Source organism: Mesoplodon densirostris, chromosome 1 (assembly GCF_025265405.1).
Source record: "Mesoplodon densirostris isolate mMesDen1 chromosome 1, mMesDen1 primary haplotype, whole genome shotgun sequence".
NCBI classification, from domain to species: Eukaryota; Metazoa; Chordata; class Mammalia; order Artiodactyla; family Ziphiidae; genus Mesoplodon; species Mesoplodon densirostris.
The window spans coordinates 6,086,945-6,106,759 of NC_082661.1; the positions used below are offsets into that span (position 1 = coordinate 6,086,945).

Below are 19,815 nucleotides of genomic sequence, written 5' to 3' on the forward strand. Positions count from 1 at the left end.
AAAGAAACCCCAACTGGAGTTTCAATCTGCCATTTCCCACAGAAATCTGGGACTGTGAGAAGGAGGTCTTATTCTCCTTATCTGAACCCCTTTGGTCCAGCAATTCCAGAAGGTGATGACTGAGGACCCTGGGAACCTCTGGGCAGTGGGGTTGTGGTGCCGATTTCACAGTCTGTGGCCAGCTTGCCTCACTGGAAGCTTGTCCATTGACAGGCCCTGGACCTGTCTCCACGTGGGCTCCCCTGGCATCTGTAACAATGCCATCATGCTGTCACCCAACACAGAGTCCAACAGAGAAAGAAGAACCAGTCAAAATCCCTTTGGAAAGCACTTCACAAATGTCATAATGTGAAATAACCAGGGAGGGTGGCGTTGTCCATACCAAGAGCTGAGAAAATGGCTAGAGGAAGCAATAAACTGCCAGAGAACTAACTGTGTAACTAGGACAGAGGCTTTCCTTCCCAATGACACAGGCAGCTGAATCAGACTATGCCACTGAGCTCTCTGGGACTGGTGATCTGATTGTCTGTTGCCATGGCAAAGGGAGGTTCTCCATACCCTCAGAATAGGGTTGCCAGATCCATTCAATGAAAATACAGGATGCTCAGTTAAACTTGCATTTCAGAGCATCAAAACATCTTTCAGCGTAAGTATGTCCCAAATATTGCATGGGATATAACTTATGCTAAAAAAAATGTTTCATTGTTGATCTGAAATGCAAATTGAACTGGGCATCCTGTATTATATTTGGCAATCCTTCCTCAAATCCTGGAAACCCATGTAGGGACTTGGCTTTTTTCCTTATCACTCTTACCTTCTCTCAGTGTTTTGCAAACCTGCGCAAGCATCGGAATCACTTAAAGGGCTTGTGAACTCACAGACCACTGGTCCAGCCCCAGAATTTCCGGTCCAGCCAACCTGGGGCAGGGCCAAGGACTTGCATTTGTACCAAGTTCCCAAGTGATGCTGAGGCTGCCGGTTCAGGGAAGGAAAGGGAAGCAGAAGCCCCACAGATGTGATTAGCTTTTATGTGAAAATATAAGCCTCACTTTGAGAACCACAACCATCTATCTTCTGCAGAGAATAAACAGCCCATTGATTCCATCAGTGACTCAATTCTCAGGCCTCTTACCTATTTACTCTGAGGCCTAGGCTGAGTTACTGAACTGCAAGGCCTCAGTTTGCTTATCTATAAAGACGGAAGACCTGCTTTCATGGAGAGTGATGCTAGTTAGCATTGTTGCTGTGACTGGCATCTCCATGGTTATAGTGCACTTTCACACGGACCATCCCATGAGACCTTCCAAGGACCTTTAAAGCAGACACTGTCCCCGCACCAAGCAGAGGAGGTACAGAAGGTCAGCGACCTTGAGTGGCCTGTCCCAGGGCACAGAGCACTGAGCTGAGGCCTAGACTGACCCAGACCTGCAGACTCGGATCCCAAATGGACCTTTGTTCATGGTATGGAGGGTCAGGCAGGCCAAAGGAAGCATCAAACGTACATCATAGGGACTTCCCTGGTGGCGCAGTGGTTAAGAATCCACCTGCTGATGCAGGGGACACAGGTTTGAGCCCTGGTCCGGGAAGATCCCACATGCCACAGAGCAACTAAGCCCGTGTGCCACAACTACTGAGCCTGCACTCTAGAGCCCGTGAGCCACAACTACTGAGCCCACGTGCCACAGCTACTGAAGCCCTCATGCTCTAGGGCCTGTGCTCCGCAATAAGAGAAGTCACCGCAGTGAGAAGCCTGTGCACCACAACGGAGGGTAGACCCTGCTCACTGCAACTAGAGAAAGCCTGCGAGCAGCAACGAAGACCCAATGCAGCCAAAAAATTAATTAATTTTTTTAAAAGGTACATCATAAAAGCACGATGTTTAATGTACTAATGCTCGTATTATTTTCATGAAGCAGAAACAAACAGTGAATTTCCTGCCGTGTGTAGTGGGGTCACTAAGAACTGGGGTCATTACATCTTAGAGTCTGGGTGAAGTTGTCCAGCTCCCTTGGTTTGCCTTTAAATTCACCAGTGTGCTCATTGTGGGAAATGCTGTACATCGCTTTGCTGGCCCCAGAAAAATGCACGTTTTAGGCAACTTATGGAAGCCCTTGATGAGGGTTCAGTTTGTGAGTGTCTGGTCTTGAGTGGGGATCTGGGTTAGTTTGTGAATCTCTGATGCTGTAGACAGTGGGGTGAGCTGAATATTCATGATAACAGCTTGTTTGGTGGCTCCTTGGGAAGAGAGTTGGCCAGGCAGACAGCCAAGTAAAGTGAATCTAGAACCATAAAGGAGAAGACCCTGGGGGGCAGGGGGTAAAGCAACTTGCGATGGAGCTCTTGGGTCCAAGAGAGAGAGCAGGATGGCACCGGGGATTGTATTAAGTCTCCTTTGAAGCAGAGATGTTTGACTTGGGGATCTGGTTCCTCTAGGTGGAGGAGCTGAAGCCATGGTCCCTGGGCTTCATCTGCCTGTGTTGCATCAAGGATTCTACTCTTACGAGGATCTGCAGGGAGGCTTGTGGGCTGCCAGTGTGCTTGGCAGACTGGCAAACCCACGATCCTTCTCATCACCAGCCCCCTCACCCAAGGGCAGACCCTTTCTCAAATCCATCCTTTAGCTCCCAGCACCCTATCGGTTCATGGAAGCCCTGAAACGGTAATCCTGCTCTATCTAAACTCAAAGATAAGTCTGTGCAGGAGCCAAGCTCTCTGCAGAGAGAACAGTTCTCTCATCTTAACCAGGAGCCTGTGGTCCATCTCATTTCTTGACCTGAGCATGAAAAGAGAAATAGATCTCCCCACAGACCTCTGGTTTATTTTTCATTTCTTAATTTTGTGTGCCTTTACCTGAAGGATCGGAGAGGCTCGTTGCCTTTCTGAACTGTAACATTAGTATCTCTCTTTTGCGTCCGAATGGGAATTGAGCATTATTTTTATATAAATGAAATGTGCCACCTCCACCGGCCTCCCAGGCCCCTAGAATGGGTTGCTCATCCACAAACTGTCATTCAGGATCCCACAGAAAGATAGAAGGGATTTCAGAAAAATGAGGATGTTTATCCAGCACAAGATTTTATCATCACAAGAGCATTTTGAAGGCAAACAACCTATGAGTCTTCAACTGGCTTTTCTACAGTGTAATGCACACCGTTTCGTTTCTGGAGGGTTAATTGGTCCAAGGCAGGCCACTCGGCTGCCGCCCACGTCAGCAAATTGGAGGTCCCAGCGAGGTGAGCTGAATGGAAATGATGTGCAAGTAACTGGATGTAACTCCTGAAGACCATGATGTAATTATTCCAGAGGCAGGAGGGCCAGCTGCTCACGGGCTTGGAAACGGACATAATGAACAGCCTCGTGACCTTAGAATACACGTGTATTGGGGCCCCTTTTCAGGAGAAGAATCCTCTAGAGATTTTCTTCCCTAAAACATATCCCATTTCCATTCCTTTTGGGAGGCCCTGTCTTTCCTAGAAGACGCCGGCCAGTGTAGACTTGGCATCTATGCTCCAAACTGGCTTGTTGGCTCCCGGCTGGATTCTCTCCCACAGGCATCTCTTGGGTTTGGTGTTTTTAAGCTAGGGGAAGCAAATTCTAAAAGACTCTTCAAAGTGCTCAGGGTGACTGCAGAAAATCAGCTTCTGCAAGGGCGCTGCACTCATAAATCCAGTGTGAACTTGATTATCATTTAGATTACTTGTTCAATAGGAAAAATGAAGCTTTGCCATCAGAGCTGTAGATAAGGACTCTGCGTGGAGGAAAATGAGCTCTGGCCTCATAAGCAACCAATTATACTGGTGTCCGGGGATCCTGGCTGCCTCCTGCTGACCCTGTCAGCTAGCTGCCTGGATGTGGAGGCCACCTGTCCCCATATGTGCGTGCGTGTTTGCACGTGTGTGAGGTGAGGGTTGTAATAAACACCTGCGTGTGTTTATAGTGATGGACGGGATGTCAGGACTTGGCTTTTACTCAGGTGCTCCCCAAGAACAGCCTCAGAAGCACCAAACTCTCGGTAGCTCGTTGCTCACTAACCTGAATCAGGCTCAGTGTGTCTGGCCTTGCCACACGAAATTAGCAACAGGCCAGTAGTTTGGATACAATGATAAGCCAGACACGAGAGATTCAGGTTTAAAAAAATAAAAAGAAGAAGAGTTTTCCAGGAAGACAGAAATAGGCAATTTACCTTAGTAATGTGCTTGCGGGGGGTGGGGGTGGGGAACCCCTGCTGTGTTTGAATGATAAAACAGGAGGTAAATACAGTGGCCGTTTTTTCCTCTGTGTTAGTGAATTAGAACACGTGCAGCTTCAAGGAAAATCCAGAAAAGACCCATAAGCCAGCTGAAAACTGTTCTCATCAGTCACTTTAATTGTATAAAGGTAGAATTTCCATTAAAAGGGAATTGATAGATGGGCTTTCACTGTATTTTTGAGCAAAGTGCGTGCAGGATGGTTTCCATCTCATGAAACGAGGTCCTGCTCTATGATGCCTTGAAGAACTGTCTCTTGCTGCAGGCTGGTCCCCATGGTCCTGCTGTGTTTCCACCTGGGCCACCCTCCTCCCAGCCCTCCTCCCACTGTTGGGACACCTCTTTCTTTTTCAAGGTTCAGCTCAGCTGTCTCCTGCTGTGAAGTCTCCCCAGTCCCACCCCTTCCTTGGTGGACTGTGCACCCCCCATGAGCCCTCGCCCTGTGTAGACATCAGTCCTGGCACCTGAAGGCCTCGTGTATCTGGCTCTCACCCTGGGCTCTGAGCCCTTTGTCTTATTGATCTTTGAGTGTGCCGAGCCCCAAAGAGGTGAACACTTAACAGTCAAATGAAGGGTTGCTCCAACACAAAGCCTGGTTTTCTTCCTCCCTCCCTCCCTCCCTCCCTTCCTTTCTCTCTCTCTCTCTCTTTCTTTCTCTTTCTCTTTCTTAAATTTATTTTATGCAAGTATAGTTAATTTACAATGTTGTGTTAATTTCTGCTGTACAGCAAAGTGAGATATATATGTGTGTGTGTGTGTGTATATATATATATATACACACACACACACATACATACACATGCTTTTTCATATTCTTTTCCATTAAGGATTATCATAGGGTATTGAATATAGTTCCCTGTGCTATACAGTAGGACCTTGTTGTTTATTCATTCTATATATAATAGTCTGCATCTGCTAACCCCAAACTCCCAATCCATCCCTCCCCCATAAAGCCTGGTTTTCTCTTCCACCCTCACCACTCTCTTGGCTCATGTTCGGTGAGTGTAGGTAGTCCTGAGTCCTCCACTTCCCAGCTGTGCTGAGCACTGCTGTCATCTTTCGCTTACCTGACTGCAGTGGTCTGACCTATCTCCCTGCTGCCACGTTTGAATTTCCTCCACCCAGTTGGTGCGTGTTCTGAACAGCTGCTGGAGTCGGCCTTTAAGAATGCAAATCAGATCCTCTGCTTAAAACCCCACGGGGTGACTCCCGCTTGTGAGAGCACTGGAATCACAACTAACCACGGAACAATCATCGACAGGAAGACACTGGAATTCACCAAAAAAGATACCCCACATCTAAAGACAAAGGAGAAGCCACAGTGAGATGGTAGGAGGGGCGCAATCACAATAAAATCAAACCTCATAACCTCTGGGTGGGTGACTCACCAACTGGAGAACACATACCACAGAAGTCCACCTACTAGAGTGAAGGTTCTGAGCCCCACATCAGGCTTCCCAACCTGGGGGTCTGGCAACAGGAGGAGGAATTCCTAGAGAATCAGACTTTGAAGGCTAGCGGAATTTGATTGCAGGACTTCGACAGGACTGGGGGAAACAGAGACTTCGCTCTTGGAGGGCACACACAAAGTAGTGTACGCATCAGGACCCAGGGGAAGGAACAGTGACTCCATAGAAGACTGAACCAGACCTACCTGCTAGTGTTGGAGGGTTTCCTGCAGAGTCTGGGGGTGGCTGGGGCTCACCGTGAGGACAAGGACACTGGCAGCAGAAGTTCTGGGAAGTACTCCTTGGCATGAGCCCTCCAAGAGTCCGCCATTAGCCCCACCAAAGAGCCCGGTAGGCTCCAGTGTTGGGTCGCCTCAGGCCAAACAACCAACAGGGAGGGAACCCAGCCCCTCCCATGAGCAGACAAGTAGATTAAAGTTTTACTGACCTCTGCCCACCAGAGCAACAGCCAACTCTACCCACCACCAGTCCCTCCCATCAGGAAACTTGCACAAGCCTCTTAGATAGCCTCATCCACCAGAGGGCAGACAGCAGAAGCAAGAAGAACTACAGTTCTTCAGCCTGTGGAAGGAAAACCACATTCACAGAAACATAGGCAAAATGAAAAGTCAGAGGGCTATGTACCAGATGAAGGGACAAGTTAAACCCCAGAAAAACAACTAAATGAAGTGGAGATAGGAAACCTTCCAGAAAAAGAATTCAGAATAATGATAGTGAAGATGATCCAGGACCTCGGAAAAAGAATGGAGGCAAAGATTGAGCAGATGCAAGAAATGTTTAACAAGGACCTAGATGAATTAAAGAACAAACAAACAGAGATGAACAATACAATAACTGAAATGAAAACTACACTAGAAGGAATCAATAGCAGAATAACTGAGGCAGAAGAACGGATAAGTGACCTGGAAGACAGAATGGTGGAATTCACTGCTATGGAACAGAATAAAGAAAAAAGAATGAAAAGAAATGAAGACAGCCTAAGAGACATCTGGGGCAATATTAAACGCAACAACATTCACATTATAGGGGTCCCAGAAGGAGAAGAGAGAGAGAAAGGACCAGAGAAAATATTTGAAGAGGTGATAGTCGAAAACTTCCCTAACATGGGAAAGGAAATAGCTACCCAAGTCCAGGAAGCACAGAGAGTCCCAGGCAGGATAAACCCAAGGAGAAACACGCTAAGACACATGGTAATCAAATTGACAAAAATTAAAGGCAAAGAAAAATTATGGAAAGCAACAAGGGAAAAATGACAAATAATGTACAAGAGACCTCCCATAAGGTTAACAGCTGAATCCTTAGCAGAAACTCTACAAGCCAGAAGGGAGTGGCATGATATATTTAAAGTGATGAAAGGGAAGAACGTACAACCAAGATTACCCAGCAAGGATCTCATTCAGATTTGATGGAGAAATCAAAAGCTTTACAGACAAGCAAAAGCTAAGAGAATTCAGCACCACCAAACCAGCTCTACAACAAATGCTAAAGGAACTTCTCCAAGTGGGAAACGCAAGAGAAGAAAACGACCTACAAAAACAAACACATAACAATTAAGAAAATGGTAACAAGAACATACATATCGATAATTACCTTAAATGTGAACGGATTAAATGCTCCAACCAAAAGACACAGGCTTGCTGAATGGATACAAAAACAAGATCCATCTATATGCTGTCTACAAGAGACCCACTTCAGACCTAGGGACACATACAGACTGAAAGTTAGGGGATGGAAAAAGATATTCCATGCAAATGGAAATCAAAAGAAAGGTGAAGTAGCAATACTTATATCAGATAAAATAGACTTTAAAATAAAGAACGTTACAAGAGGCAAGGAAGGACACTACATAATGATCAAGGGATCAATCCAAGAAGAAGATATAACAATTATAAAAGTATATGAACCCAACATAGGAGCACCTCCATACATAAGGCAACTGCTAACAGCTATAAAAGAGGAAATCGACAGTAACACAGTAATACTGGGGGACTTGAACACCTCACTTACATCACTGGACAGATCATCCAAACAGAAAATTAATAAGGAAACACAAGCTTTAAATGACACAATAGACCAGATAGATTTAATTGATATTTATAGGACATTCCATGCAGAAACAGCAGATTACACTTTCTTCTCAAGTGCACACAGAACATTCTCCAGTATAGACTACATCTTGGGTCACAAATCAAGCCTCAGTAAATTTAAGAAAATTAAAATCATATCAAGCATCTTTTCTGACCACAATGCTATGAGATTAGAAATCAATTACAAGGAACATAACATAAAAAACACAAATACATGGAGACTAAACAATACGTTACTAAATAACCAAGTGATCACTGAAGAAATCAAAGAGGAAATCAAAAAATACCTAGAGACAAATGACAATGAAAACACGACGATCCAAAACCCATGGGATGCAGCAAAAGCAGTTCTAAGAGGGAAGTTTATAGCAATACAAGCCTAGCTCAAGAGACAAGAAAAATCTCAAATAATCTAACATTACACCTAAAGAGCTAAAGAAAGAAGAACAAAACTCAAAGTTAGTAGAGGGAAAGAAATCATAAAGATCAGAGCAGAAATAAATGAAATAGAAACAAGAAAACAATAACAAAGATCAATAAACCTAAAAGCTGGTTCTTTGAGAAGATAAACAAAATTGATAAGCCAGACTCATCAAGAAAAAGAGGGAGAGGACTCAAATCAATAAAATTAGAAATGAAAAAGGAGAAGTTACCACAGACACCACAGAAATAGAAAGCATCCTAAGAGACTACTACAAGCAACTCTATGCCAATAAAATGGACAACGTGGAAGAAATGAACAAATTCTTAGAAAGGTATAACCTTCCAAGACTGAACCAGGGAGAAATAGAAAATATGAACAGACAAATCACAAGTCATGAAATTGAAACTGTGATAAAAAAATCTTCCAACAAACAAAAATCCAGGACCAGATGACTTCACAGGTGAATTCTATCAAACATTTAGAGAAGAGCTAACACCCATCCTTCTCAAACTCTTCCCAAAAATTGCAGAGGAAGGAAAACTCCCAAACTCATTCTATGAGGCTGCCATCACCCTGATACCAAAACCAGACAAACATAGTACAAAAAAAGAAAATTACAGACCAATATTACTGATGAATATAGATGCAAAAATCCTCAACAAAATACTAGCAAACAGAATCCAACAGCATGTTAAAAGGATCATACACCATGATCAAGTGGGATTTATCCCAGGGATGCAAGGATTCTTCAATATATGCAAATCAATCAATGTGATAAACCATATTAGCAAATTGAAGACTAAAAACCATATGATCATCTCAATAGATGCAGAAAAAGCTTATGACAAAATTCCACACCCATTTATGATAAAAAAAACTCTCCGGAAAGTGGGCATAGAGGGAACCTACCTCAACATAATGAAGGCCATATACGACAACCCACAGCAAACATCATTCTCAATGGTGAAAAACTGAAACCATTTCCTCTAAGATCACGAACAAGAAAAGGATGTCCACTCTTGCCACTATTATTCAACACAGTTTTGGTAGTCCTAGCCATGGCAATCAGAGAAGAAAAAGAAATAAAAGGAATACAAATTGCAAAAGAAGAAGTAAAACTGTCCCTGTTTGCAGATGACATGATACTATACATAGAGAATCCTAAAGACTCTTCCAGAAAACTACTAGAGCTAATCGATGAATTTGGTAAAGTGTGGGATACAAAACTAATGCACAGAAATCTCTTGCATTCCTATACACAAGTGATGAAAAATCTGAAAGAAAAATTAAGGAAACACTCCCATTTACCACTGCAAAAAAGAGAATAAAATACCCAGGAATAAACCTACCTAAGGAGACAAAAGACCTGTATGCAGAAAACTATAAGACACTGATGAAAGAAATTAAAGATGATACAAACAGATGGAGAGATATACCATGTTCTTCGATTGCAAGAATCCACATTGTGAAAATGACTCTACTACCCAAAGTAATCAACAGATTCAATGCAATCCCTATTAAACTACCAATGACATTTTTCACAGAACTAGAACAAAAAATTTCACAATTTGTATGGAAACACAAGAGACCCCGAATAGCCAAAGTAGTCTTGAAAAAGAAAAACCGAGCTGTAGGAATCAGGCTCCCTGACTTCAGACTCTACTACAAAGCTACAGTAATCAAAACAGTATGGTACTGGCACAAAAACAGAAATGTGCATCAGTGGAACAGCATAGAAATCCCAGAACTAAGCCCACGCACATATGGTCACCTTATTTTTGATAAAGGAACAAGAATATACAGTGGAGAAAAGACAGCCTCTTCAATAAGTGGTGCTGGGAAAACTGGACAGCTACATGTAAAAGAATGAAATTAGAACACTCTCTAACATGATACACAAAAATAAACTCCAAATGGATTAAAGACCTAAATGTAAGGCCAGACACTATAAAACTCTTAGATGAAAACATGGGCAGAACACTCTATCACCTAAATCACAGCAAAATCCTTTTTGACCCACCTCCTAGAGAAATGGAAATAAAAACAAAAATAAACAAATGAGACCTAATGAAACTTAAAAGCTTTTGCACAGCAAAGGAAACCATAAACAAGATGAAAAGACAGTCCTCAGAATGGGAGAAAATAGTTGCCAATGAAATAACTGACAAAGGATTAATCTCCAAAGTATACAAGCAGCTTGTGCAGCTCAATATCAAAAAAACAAACAACCCGATCCAAAAATAGTCAGAAGACCTAAATAGACATTTCTCCAAAGAAGACATACAGATAGCCAACAAACACGTGAAAGAGTGCCCAACATCACTAATCATTAGAGAAATGGAAATCAATACTACAATGAGGTATCACCTCACACCAGTTAAAATGGGCATCAGAAAATTTTCAAACACCAAATGCTAGAGAGGGTGTGGACACAAGGGAACCCTCTTGCACTGTTGGTGGGAATGTAAATTGATACAGGCACTATGGAGAACAGTATGAAGGTTCCATAAAAAAACTAAAAATAGAACTACCATACGACCCAGCAATCCCACTACTGGGCATATACCCAGAGAAAACCATAATTCAAAGAGACACATGCACCCCAATGTTCATTGCAGCACTATTTACAATAGCCAGGTCATGGAAGCAACCTAAATGCCCATCAACAGGCAAATGGATAAAGATGATGTGGTACATATATACAATGGAATATTACTCAGCCATAAAAAGGAATGAAATTTGGTCACTTTTAGAGACGTGGATGGATCTAGAGTCTGTCATACAGAGTGAAGTAAGTCAGAAAGAGAAAAATATCATATACTATCGCATATATGTGGAACCTAGAAAAATGCTACAGATGAACCGGTTTGCAGGGCAGAAATAGAGACACAGATGTAGAGAACAAATGTATGGACACCAAGGGGGGAAAGTGGCAGTGGGGGGGATGAATTGGGAGATTGGGATTGACATGTATACACTAATATTTATAAAAATAGATAACTAATAAGAACGTGCTGTATAAAAATAAATAAAGTTAAAAAAAAAAACCCACCTGGCTCTCCATCTCTTACTCTGGAGGAAAACTCAACAGACTTGCAAATCTCCTTAATAGGCTTGCAAAACCCAACACTGATGCTTCCCATCGCCTGCTGTTACAGAATGCAAGTTCGTGTGCATGACCCACAGTTAGGCCAAACAGTACCGAAACATAGGGATCTAGTGCAGAGAAAGGTTTATTGCAGGGTTATGCAAGGAGACGGTGGCTCATGCCCCCAAAAACCCAGCCTCCCCAAAGGGTTTCAGCAAAGCCTTTTTAAAGGCAACCTGAGGGAGGGGCGTGGTTGGTTGTTGCAGATTTCCTGGTATTGGAATCCTTTGTTCTTGTAGCTGTCCGCATAGGTTAGGTCACGATGTTCCTGTAAACCTCCAACAAGACAAATGTTTGTCTCTGTTCTGCAACTTTTCATCTCTATATGAACAGAAAAGTATTATACCCTTAAAGATCAGAGCCTCGAGAATAGGCTTTCCTGTCTATTTCAGGCTATAGGCAACATTCTTAACTCAGAGCAAAAGCAATGGAATACAAAGGTTAAAGGAAAAGAAACGTTGCTGATATGGAGTCAGATTCATTCTTCCCTATTACACGGCGCCCACTCGAATCATTGGAGATTCTGGTTCAGGTTCCAGTGCCCACGTGTGTGGATTGTGGTTAGACTCTGCAGGCGGTGGTAAAGTGTATAACCTGGGTGCAGAACCACAGCTGTCTTTGCTTTCACCTCTGCTCCCGGCCTGCCTTCTTATACCCTCGTGCCCCTCCCTCACACTGTGTCCCCGATCCTTCCTCACACTTCCCTCTACTGGCCCCCACGGCCAGCTCCTGTGGTCATTTGGGTCATGGTTTAAATACCTCCTCCCTGAGGAGCCTTCCTGACCACCCCGGTCCTCCTTGACCCTGTGGCCATGATTCTTTTTCATCACAGCACTTACCTGATACTTTGTAGCTGGTTTGTTAATTATCTGACTCCTTCTTCAATACTGAAGTCTCATGGTGGCAGGATCTTATCATTTTTATTTTCTTCCGAGCATTCCCTGGAGGCATAGTAGTTGCTCATTAAATGTAGGAGGCAGGAAGAAGGAAGAAGAGAAAGGGATTTTGGATTGGTCTCCTGGGAAATGGACCAACACTTGTCAGGGCCACCGAAAGATGAAATCTGCAACCACGGGTTGGTGGCTGTGTTCTGAGGTTGAGGGCATGTGTGGACAGGGCTGGACTGATTTGGACTGAAATCCAGCTCTGCCGCTCACTCATTCACTGCATAAACCTGAGCAGGAAACCCTTGGCCCTTTGAACTTTGATTTTCCAACCCTAAAATACAAAACAATTACGAGTATGTCGCAGGGTTGGTGTGAAGATCTATGGCGATCCAATAAACACTCGCTGTTTATTACAAGTAGTGATGCTGACCCTCAGGTGTCACCCTGCCCCCTCCCCTTCTTCCTGCTGCTTTCCCTCTCAAAGTGCCAAATAGGGTTCTTTTTACTCTAGTGAGGTTGGGAGCCATTAGCGACACACTTGATTATTTCAGACAACTTCCTCCAGGGAGGAAGAGCCTCACTTTCTTCCTCTCTTCCATCCCATCCAGAAAGCAGCCCCACTGTCCATCACATGGGCCTCATGCTGTTATGAAAACTCAAAATCAACAGCAACCAGAGAGGTGCAGGGTGGAGCCCGCCAGCTGGGGTGGGCCCTCTTGGATACAGACATGCTTGTTTTGCACCTAACATGGGCTGCTGGGCCCAGAATTTAAACTTGTGCTGAGGCACAGCGGGCGGAGAAGAGTTCAGAAAACAAAACAGTGGAGGTGCCAGATAGCTCACATTTGCTTTTGTTTCCTCTTGGAAATAAGACCAAAGCTTCATTGTGGTATCAGGTGCTCAAAAGAAACAAATCAAACTGAACCAAAACAAAAACAGAACTAACTTCTGAGGGGAGACCACATACAATTGAACTGAGATTATAGAAATATTATAAATGCACTTTGTAACATTTCTATTCCCTTGGGGTACCGTGCATCTGTTCACGTCAGCCTTTCCCTAATCCTGAGTGCCTCCTGAGGAAAGCTGGTGCAGACCCAGGTCTAAGTCTCTGTCGGAGGCTCCTTCTCCCTGCCTCAGTGGGGGTCTTCAGGCGGACACATATTTGCTTGCCCAAGACCCTGACTGCCTTAAGGTGACAGCCCATTTCTTTGGGATGCTGCTGGGATTTTCCTGAGGTCCTGGGTTCTGGCCGGGCCCTGTCTGGAGTGTGAGCAGAGGGTGGGCGCTGGGAGGTGTCTCTGCAGATCAGTCTTCATGGCGACATTGACTCTCCTGGTTCACATGGCCCAGTGCCTTTCCAAACACTGGGGACGTTTTCCCTTCACTGGGAAAACTCTTCTGATTTCTTTCTCTTTTCTTCTATTTTTCCTTTGAATCTTGTCTTTGAAGTTGAATAATGGTGCCATCTTTTTCTTTTATGTTTATAACCAGACAGAATACAAGTTCAGCCACTGTGTTGTTTCCATATTGTAAATCGGTAGCTGTGTTATAGTTCCCCGGAGGGGAAGAGATGTCTTCGTATCCATGCCTCTATCCCATCTTTTTGTATATTCCTGGAAAATTCTGTATATTGTCAAGGCTGAGAAATCTTCGGTGGCTCCACTGGAGTATTGAGCAAGGGGGGACAGGCCCAGGTCGGGGAGACTGATAGAAACATGGTGGAGTCTTGACTGGGGGTCCCAGGGAGCCCACTGCAACTCCATGATTAAAGGACACCAAGTCACCTGTCTGCTTGTGCTGAATGAAGGCAGGGGAGCTGGTTACTGTCCAGGGGTTCCAGACAGTATGTGTGGCAGCTGCTCAGATGAATCCCCATGCAACAAGCACCCCCATGAAACATTTTTGTGTGCCAGCCTCTTGGCTAACCCATAGGCCTGAGAGTCTCATGGGGATTTCAGAGTTATCGCAAAAAGGTATACACTAGTTTTGAAAAAACACAGACCACTTTTAAGTGTATCATCTGTAAACATCCTTGTGATGAGCGATATGTACTTTCATTAAAAAAAATTCCAGACTCATAGTCATTTTTAGCCACTGTGTACTTTCTTAAAGGACACTAGACAGCCATTACTATTATGTTGTTGTCCATTACATGTTCTGACCTTGGGAAGGGCTAATTCCTCCATTAGGAAGGATGCAGAGGCTGAGCATCCCTGATGGAGGCCACAATTGTGAGTGAAAGCTCCTGCTCTCCAAGTGTTCCAGCAATAGTGGGAGATTTCCTTGTCCTCAGAGGCACCAGAAACCTAGTGTGGAGATTTTTTGTGGATGGGATGACCTCACACCCAGGGCCCTGCCCCCAGAGCGACACTGAAACACATTTTCATGCCACAGTGGCCCTACCCCAGTAAACTATGCCTCTTTATTGCTAAACACAGCATGCAAAGGAGTCACTGACCATAAAGGCTATTAGATGTTAGCCTTGAACTTCATGCCCATATTTAACTGTTTGTTGATTTCAATACAACTGTGCATGGTGTGTGTGTCCACTGAGCCCTGCTGTGTTTGTAACAGACTGGGCTTAGATTCAGGGTGGATAACAGAGAGTGAACTAAGCCTGCCATGATGTTTCTCTAGAAATGTGCAACGTCTGTACCTTCTGAAATTAATCCTCTTTCCACTTTTTTGTTTTTCCAGATAACTTGTTCAAACCGAAAGAAAGGTACATTTCAGAGAAGGAGATGCACATGCGATCTAAAAGGTACTTGGTTATATTGTGTGAGGTCAAAAAAAGTGGGGGAGGAGGGAGGAGGGATGGCTTGATGGATCCAGGCACTGTCCAGCTGGGCCACTATTTCTAGGTCACGATTAAGCTCTGAGGTCTTCTTGGCCGTGGATTTGAAAAGCTGGCTGGAAGAAGTGAAGTTGTTGAATTGCGCCTCTGAATGCTAATGTCATTCTTGGAAAAATCTTAGGAAAGTGGTGGGTCTTGGATTCTGAACCAGTCCTGTAATTGGTCTCTAAGAGATCCCCAGCCTCGTAGCAGGAATGCTTCTGCACTTTCCCATCGTCGCTCTGGGCAGGTGCTGTTTGTCACTGTGCACCTCCACAGGTAATTTTATGAGGAGGAGAGAAGCTAGGTCTCCTGAGGGCCTTGACGGTGGCAGAGCCTGGAGAAAAGCATCCAGACTTGGAGGCCGATGGTGCATGGGTCCGGCAAAGCCACAGAGGGCCACGAGCCGGCCTTTTTGGCACTGCATCCCCGGCGGGCTTGGCGGCCCTGCTGCCCGCAAACTCTCCCTGTCCTGCTTGGCTGGTTGCTATTCTAGACACCCACTCGTTCTCACCAACACACAAAGGCTGCCATTCTTTCTGAGACCTGGCCTCCCAACCCAAATGTAATAACTTGACAGAGTTTGCCAAGTTCATCCAAGTAAAATGCTATTAGTTTATAATAAAGTATCTAGCACTTGGAGGACCTGTAGCAATTAAACCAAATTGATGGTACAACTTAGAGAAACCATTAAAATAGGAAGAATACATTTCTCCCCACTCCAGGCACAAAATCTCTGCTTTCCCATGATTATATTGTTTCCATGACAATTAGCCAACTTTGATTATCTGTAGGGAACCTCTTTGTAAATAAAAAAGCAAAAGTGAGGAGGAAGGGGACCATCCCATTAATGACCCAATGCGCAGCTTTCTAACTGGTGTTTTTAAAGGGCCACTGGGTTTCAAGACCTGCCGTTTCAGAAGTGCAAAGTTGTGTATACCTCATGCCAAAAGTATTCCTTTTTCAATTTGGTGGAAAATTCAGCCAAATCTTCCCCTCCTGGTCCCTAAGTCGAGAGCTGCTATTATGGAGACTTGAAATTATAATGTAGATCTCAAAGCAGCCTTCGTGGACAGAGTATCACCATATCATTTTACTGAAGAGGAAACTGAGGCTCTGAGAGGACCGATGAGCAGAGTGATGCTGTTCCCCACATCATGGCTTCACTAGCTGGAAGCCAGGTCTCCTCAGATGTGGTCAGTAATGGGACTTCCGCTCTGCTCTGTGGGCTGTGCCCTGGGTGGGCTAAGACCCCGGTTCTCAGACTTCACGCACCCACAGAATCACACTGGAGCTTCCTTTTCTTTTGTATTCTTTGTTATTAGTTATATTATTAAATTACATTTTCATTAAAAAAATTCAAACAGAGGAGAGAGAGCTGAAGTCCCTCATGACTGACTGTCCCTGCTCCTGCCCCACCTCCCAGCCTTGTACTTTCTCCAGAGACACCACAGTTATCTGCATCCTATATATCATTCCAGGCCTTTCTCTCTGCCTAAAAATAGACGTTTATTTGTACATCTATTTACATGTACAAATTAGATAACTATTTAGTATCTAATTAGATAATTATTATTAGTTATCTAATTCTTAACCATAAATGGGATCATGCTATATATAATATTATCTTTCTGTAGCTTGCTTCTTTTACTTTGTGTCTGTGAGGTCTTTTTCTATGTCAGAAGACGTGGATGATTTTCCTCATTGATGCAGAGTGGTCCATTGTACAAATGTGCCATTATTTATTGAGGATGTTAAGAAAATATTGCAGCAGAAGCTCCAGGGCTGAGGTCTAGGAATTTTTGTCCTAAACTCCCCACAAGATCAGATGGTCAAGATCAGGAAGATGTGTGTCTATGGATCCAGAAGGATTTCCACTGTGGAGCTTTGGGACATGTCAGATTGCCTACTGACCCTGGCAGACTTCTCCTGGTCCCTTCTAGAATTGCTCTTTGATTTGGCAATCGTGTGTTCATTTAGATCCTGTCGATGCCCTCAGTGTGCCAGGCACTGTGCCATGTGCAAGCAATTCCCAGGTCACTCTACACTACATGACTGGGGAACAGTGTTGCATGAAGTCAGACAGACCGAGGCTGGACTCCCAGCCCCTCATTCACCAGCCGAGGGACGTCACTGGCCTCCTGACCTCACTGGGGATGGGTTCCTCACTCCCATAACAGCAGGACACTGGACGGTGTCTCTTCCAACTGTCGTGAGGGCTACCCGGGAAAATTCATGTCAGGTGATTAGCCTAGTAAGGAACTCTCTTGCACTGTTGGTGGGAATGTAAATTGGTGCAGCCGCTATGGAGAACAGTATGGAGGTTCCTTAAAAAACTAAAAATAAAACTACCATATGATCCTGCAATCCCACTTCTGAGCATATATTGAGAGAAAACCATAATTCGAAAAGATACATGTACCCCAATGTTCATAGCAGCACTATTCACAGTAGCCAGGATATGGAAGCAACCTCAGTGTCCATTGACAGATGAATGGATAAAGAAGATGTGGTCTACATATACAATGGAGTATTACTCAGCCATAAAAAGAATGAAATAATGCCATTTGTAGCAACATGGATGGACCTAGAGATGATCATACTAAGTGAAGTAGGTCAGACAGAGAAAGACAGATGTCATATGATATCAGTGATATGTGGAATCTAAAAAAACAATGATAGAAATGAACTTATTTGCAAAACAGAAAGACCCACAGACATAGAAAACAAACTTATGGTTACCAAAGGGGAAAGGCAGGAAGGGTAAATTAGGAGTTTGGGATTAACGTGTACACACTATTATATATAAAATAGGTAACCAACAGAGACCTACTATATAGCACAGGGAACTAGAATCAATACTTTGTAATAACCTATAAAGGAAAAGAATCTGCAAAATAATATATATGTATATGTATAACTGAATCACTGCTGTACACCTGAAACTAACATAACATTGTAAATCAGCTGTATTTCAAAAAAATAGATAAAATTTTTTAAAAGGTAAATTCATAAAAAGATTATTAGCCTAGTGCCCTATAACCAAGACAATGTCACCTACTAGTATTGTCATCATCAATACTTGTATTGTTTGTAATTATTATTATTATTATTTTTTTTTTTTTTTTTTTTTTTTTTTTTTTTGCGGTACGCGGGCCTCTCACTGTTGTGGCCTCTCCCGTTGCGGAGCACAGGCTCCGGACGCGCAGGCTCTGGACGCGCAGGCTCAGCAGCCATGGCTCACGGGCCCAGCCGCTCCACGGCATGTGGGATCTTCCCAGACCGGGGCACGAACCCGTGTCCCCTGCATCGGCAGGCGGACTCTCAACCACTGCGCCACCAGGGAAGCCCCTGTAATTATTATTTTAAGAGGGCAACATGTTAAACAAATTTTGTCTGGCTTTCAAACATGAGAGAAAATAAAACAAGAGATGTTAAGCCAAGTGCCACGTGTACAGCACCCCAAAAGCTCAGGCTACAGTGTCTCCTCTGTGTCTGTGGATTCCAGCAGAAATCCTGTGTGGTATCAGTACATAAACAATTTCTGTAGGGAAGTAAGAAGAAAGGGCCCAGAAGAAGGGTCCCTCAGGCCCTGCCTGTATCTTGGAAGCTCCTAATTTTACACCAGGACAAGAACATAATATCAATACATATGCCTGAGAGGTATTTGGAAACAGCTTAATTAGGAATACAGTAGGTAAAGAGGCAAACACACATATATTTTATGTGTGTGTTATTCCAGTACAATTCCTGCTACTTCCATTGATTCGCTGCTCCTTTTCTAAGTCATAGGGAGACAAAAATTGAGTGGCAAAAAAGTATTTGGTAAAAGGTAAGTTTACACTCAGAGTGGCAAAGCGGTAGGTCTAGAATCTCTCATTTTACAAGCAAGTGGTTAATTATCGTAGAAGATGGAGAGACAAGAAAAGTGACTTCTGATTAAACAACCAGCCTCTCCAGCTTTGCCCTGGGTGGGGCTCTGTCTGCTGCGTGGCCCCTGCCTGGGCAGTCCCATCTGGAGATGGTCAGGGGAGCCCCGGGTCTTGGGGCCTCACAGATGCAAGGTGGCCCATATGCAGCTGATCGTCCCTTTGAAATGGAAGAGCCTGCTGACAAGAGAGGACACAGATCCACAGCAGACACACGCTATCTCGCTACCATTCAGAATGTTTTCTGAATCTGTTTCAGAATCTATAATAACTTGCCGGAAGTTAGAAAGAAAAAAGAAGAACAAAAGAAAAGGGTGATCTTACAGAGTAACAGACTCCGGGCCGAAGTCTTCAAAAAGGTAATGGCCCGGCCGCCAGCAGGTGTGACGTGTGTGTGGTGCCCAGATGCTGACTCTGAACTTGACTTCTTTGTCTCTAATTCCCTAGCAATTACTGGACCAGCTCCTTCAAAGGAATGCAGTCTAACCACAGGCTGCCCTGCTGACCCTCTACCTGGACCTGGGATGACTTCAAACGCTGGATAAGCCATTAAACTTAGCATTATCTTCATGACGTGAAACACTTATTTTACTTTTGATTTTTTTTTTCCATAAAGGAAAGCATAGCTTCCTGAATTGTTGACCCAAACAAAGCAGAAACAATAACCCTTGAGGAAATGGATCATCAGACTGCAGGGGGGTAATCAACTCAACTGAACGCACTCGATACAGTCCCTTCATTTTTTTTTTTTTTTTACTTCTGAATTTTATCTTTTGCTTCTGGTTTTT

The 19,815-nt window shown here is 43.9% G+C and overlaps 1 protein-coding gene across 3 annotated transcripts in view; it reads left to right on the forward strand.

Moving 5' to 3' along the window:
* The window catches only part of C1H10orf90 (chromosome 1 C10orf90 homolog), a 235,573-nt gene extending 216,060 nt beyond the window's left edge, over nt 1–19,513 (forward strand). For all 3 annotated transcript variants that reach the window (XM_060095879.1, XM_060095956.1, XM_060096032.1), the window contains 3 exons: nt 14,963–15,026; nt 19,287–19,386; nt 19,475–19,513. In XM_060095879.1, the coding sequence (XP_059951862.1) occupies nt 14,963–15,026; nt 19,287–19,386; nt 19,475–19,513 (203 nt within the window). The remainder of the gene's footprint in view (nt 1–14,962; nt 15,027–19,286; nt 19,387–19,474) is intronic.
* The last annotated feature ends 302 nt before the right edge of the window (nt 19,514–19,815 follow it).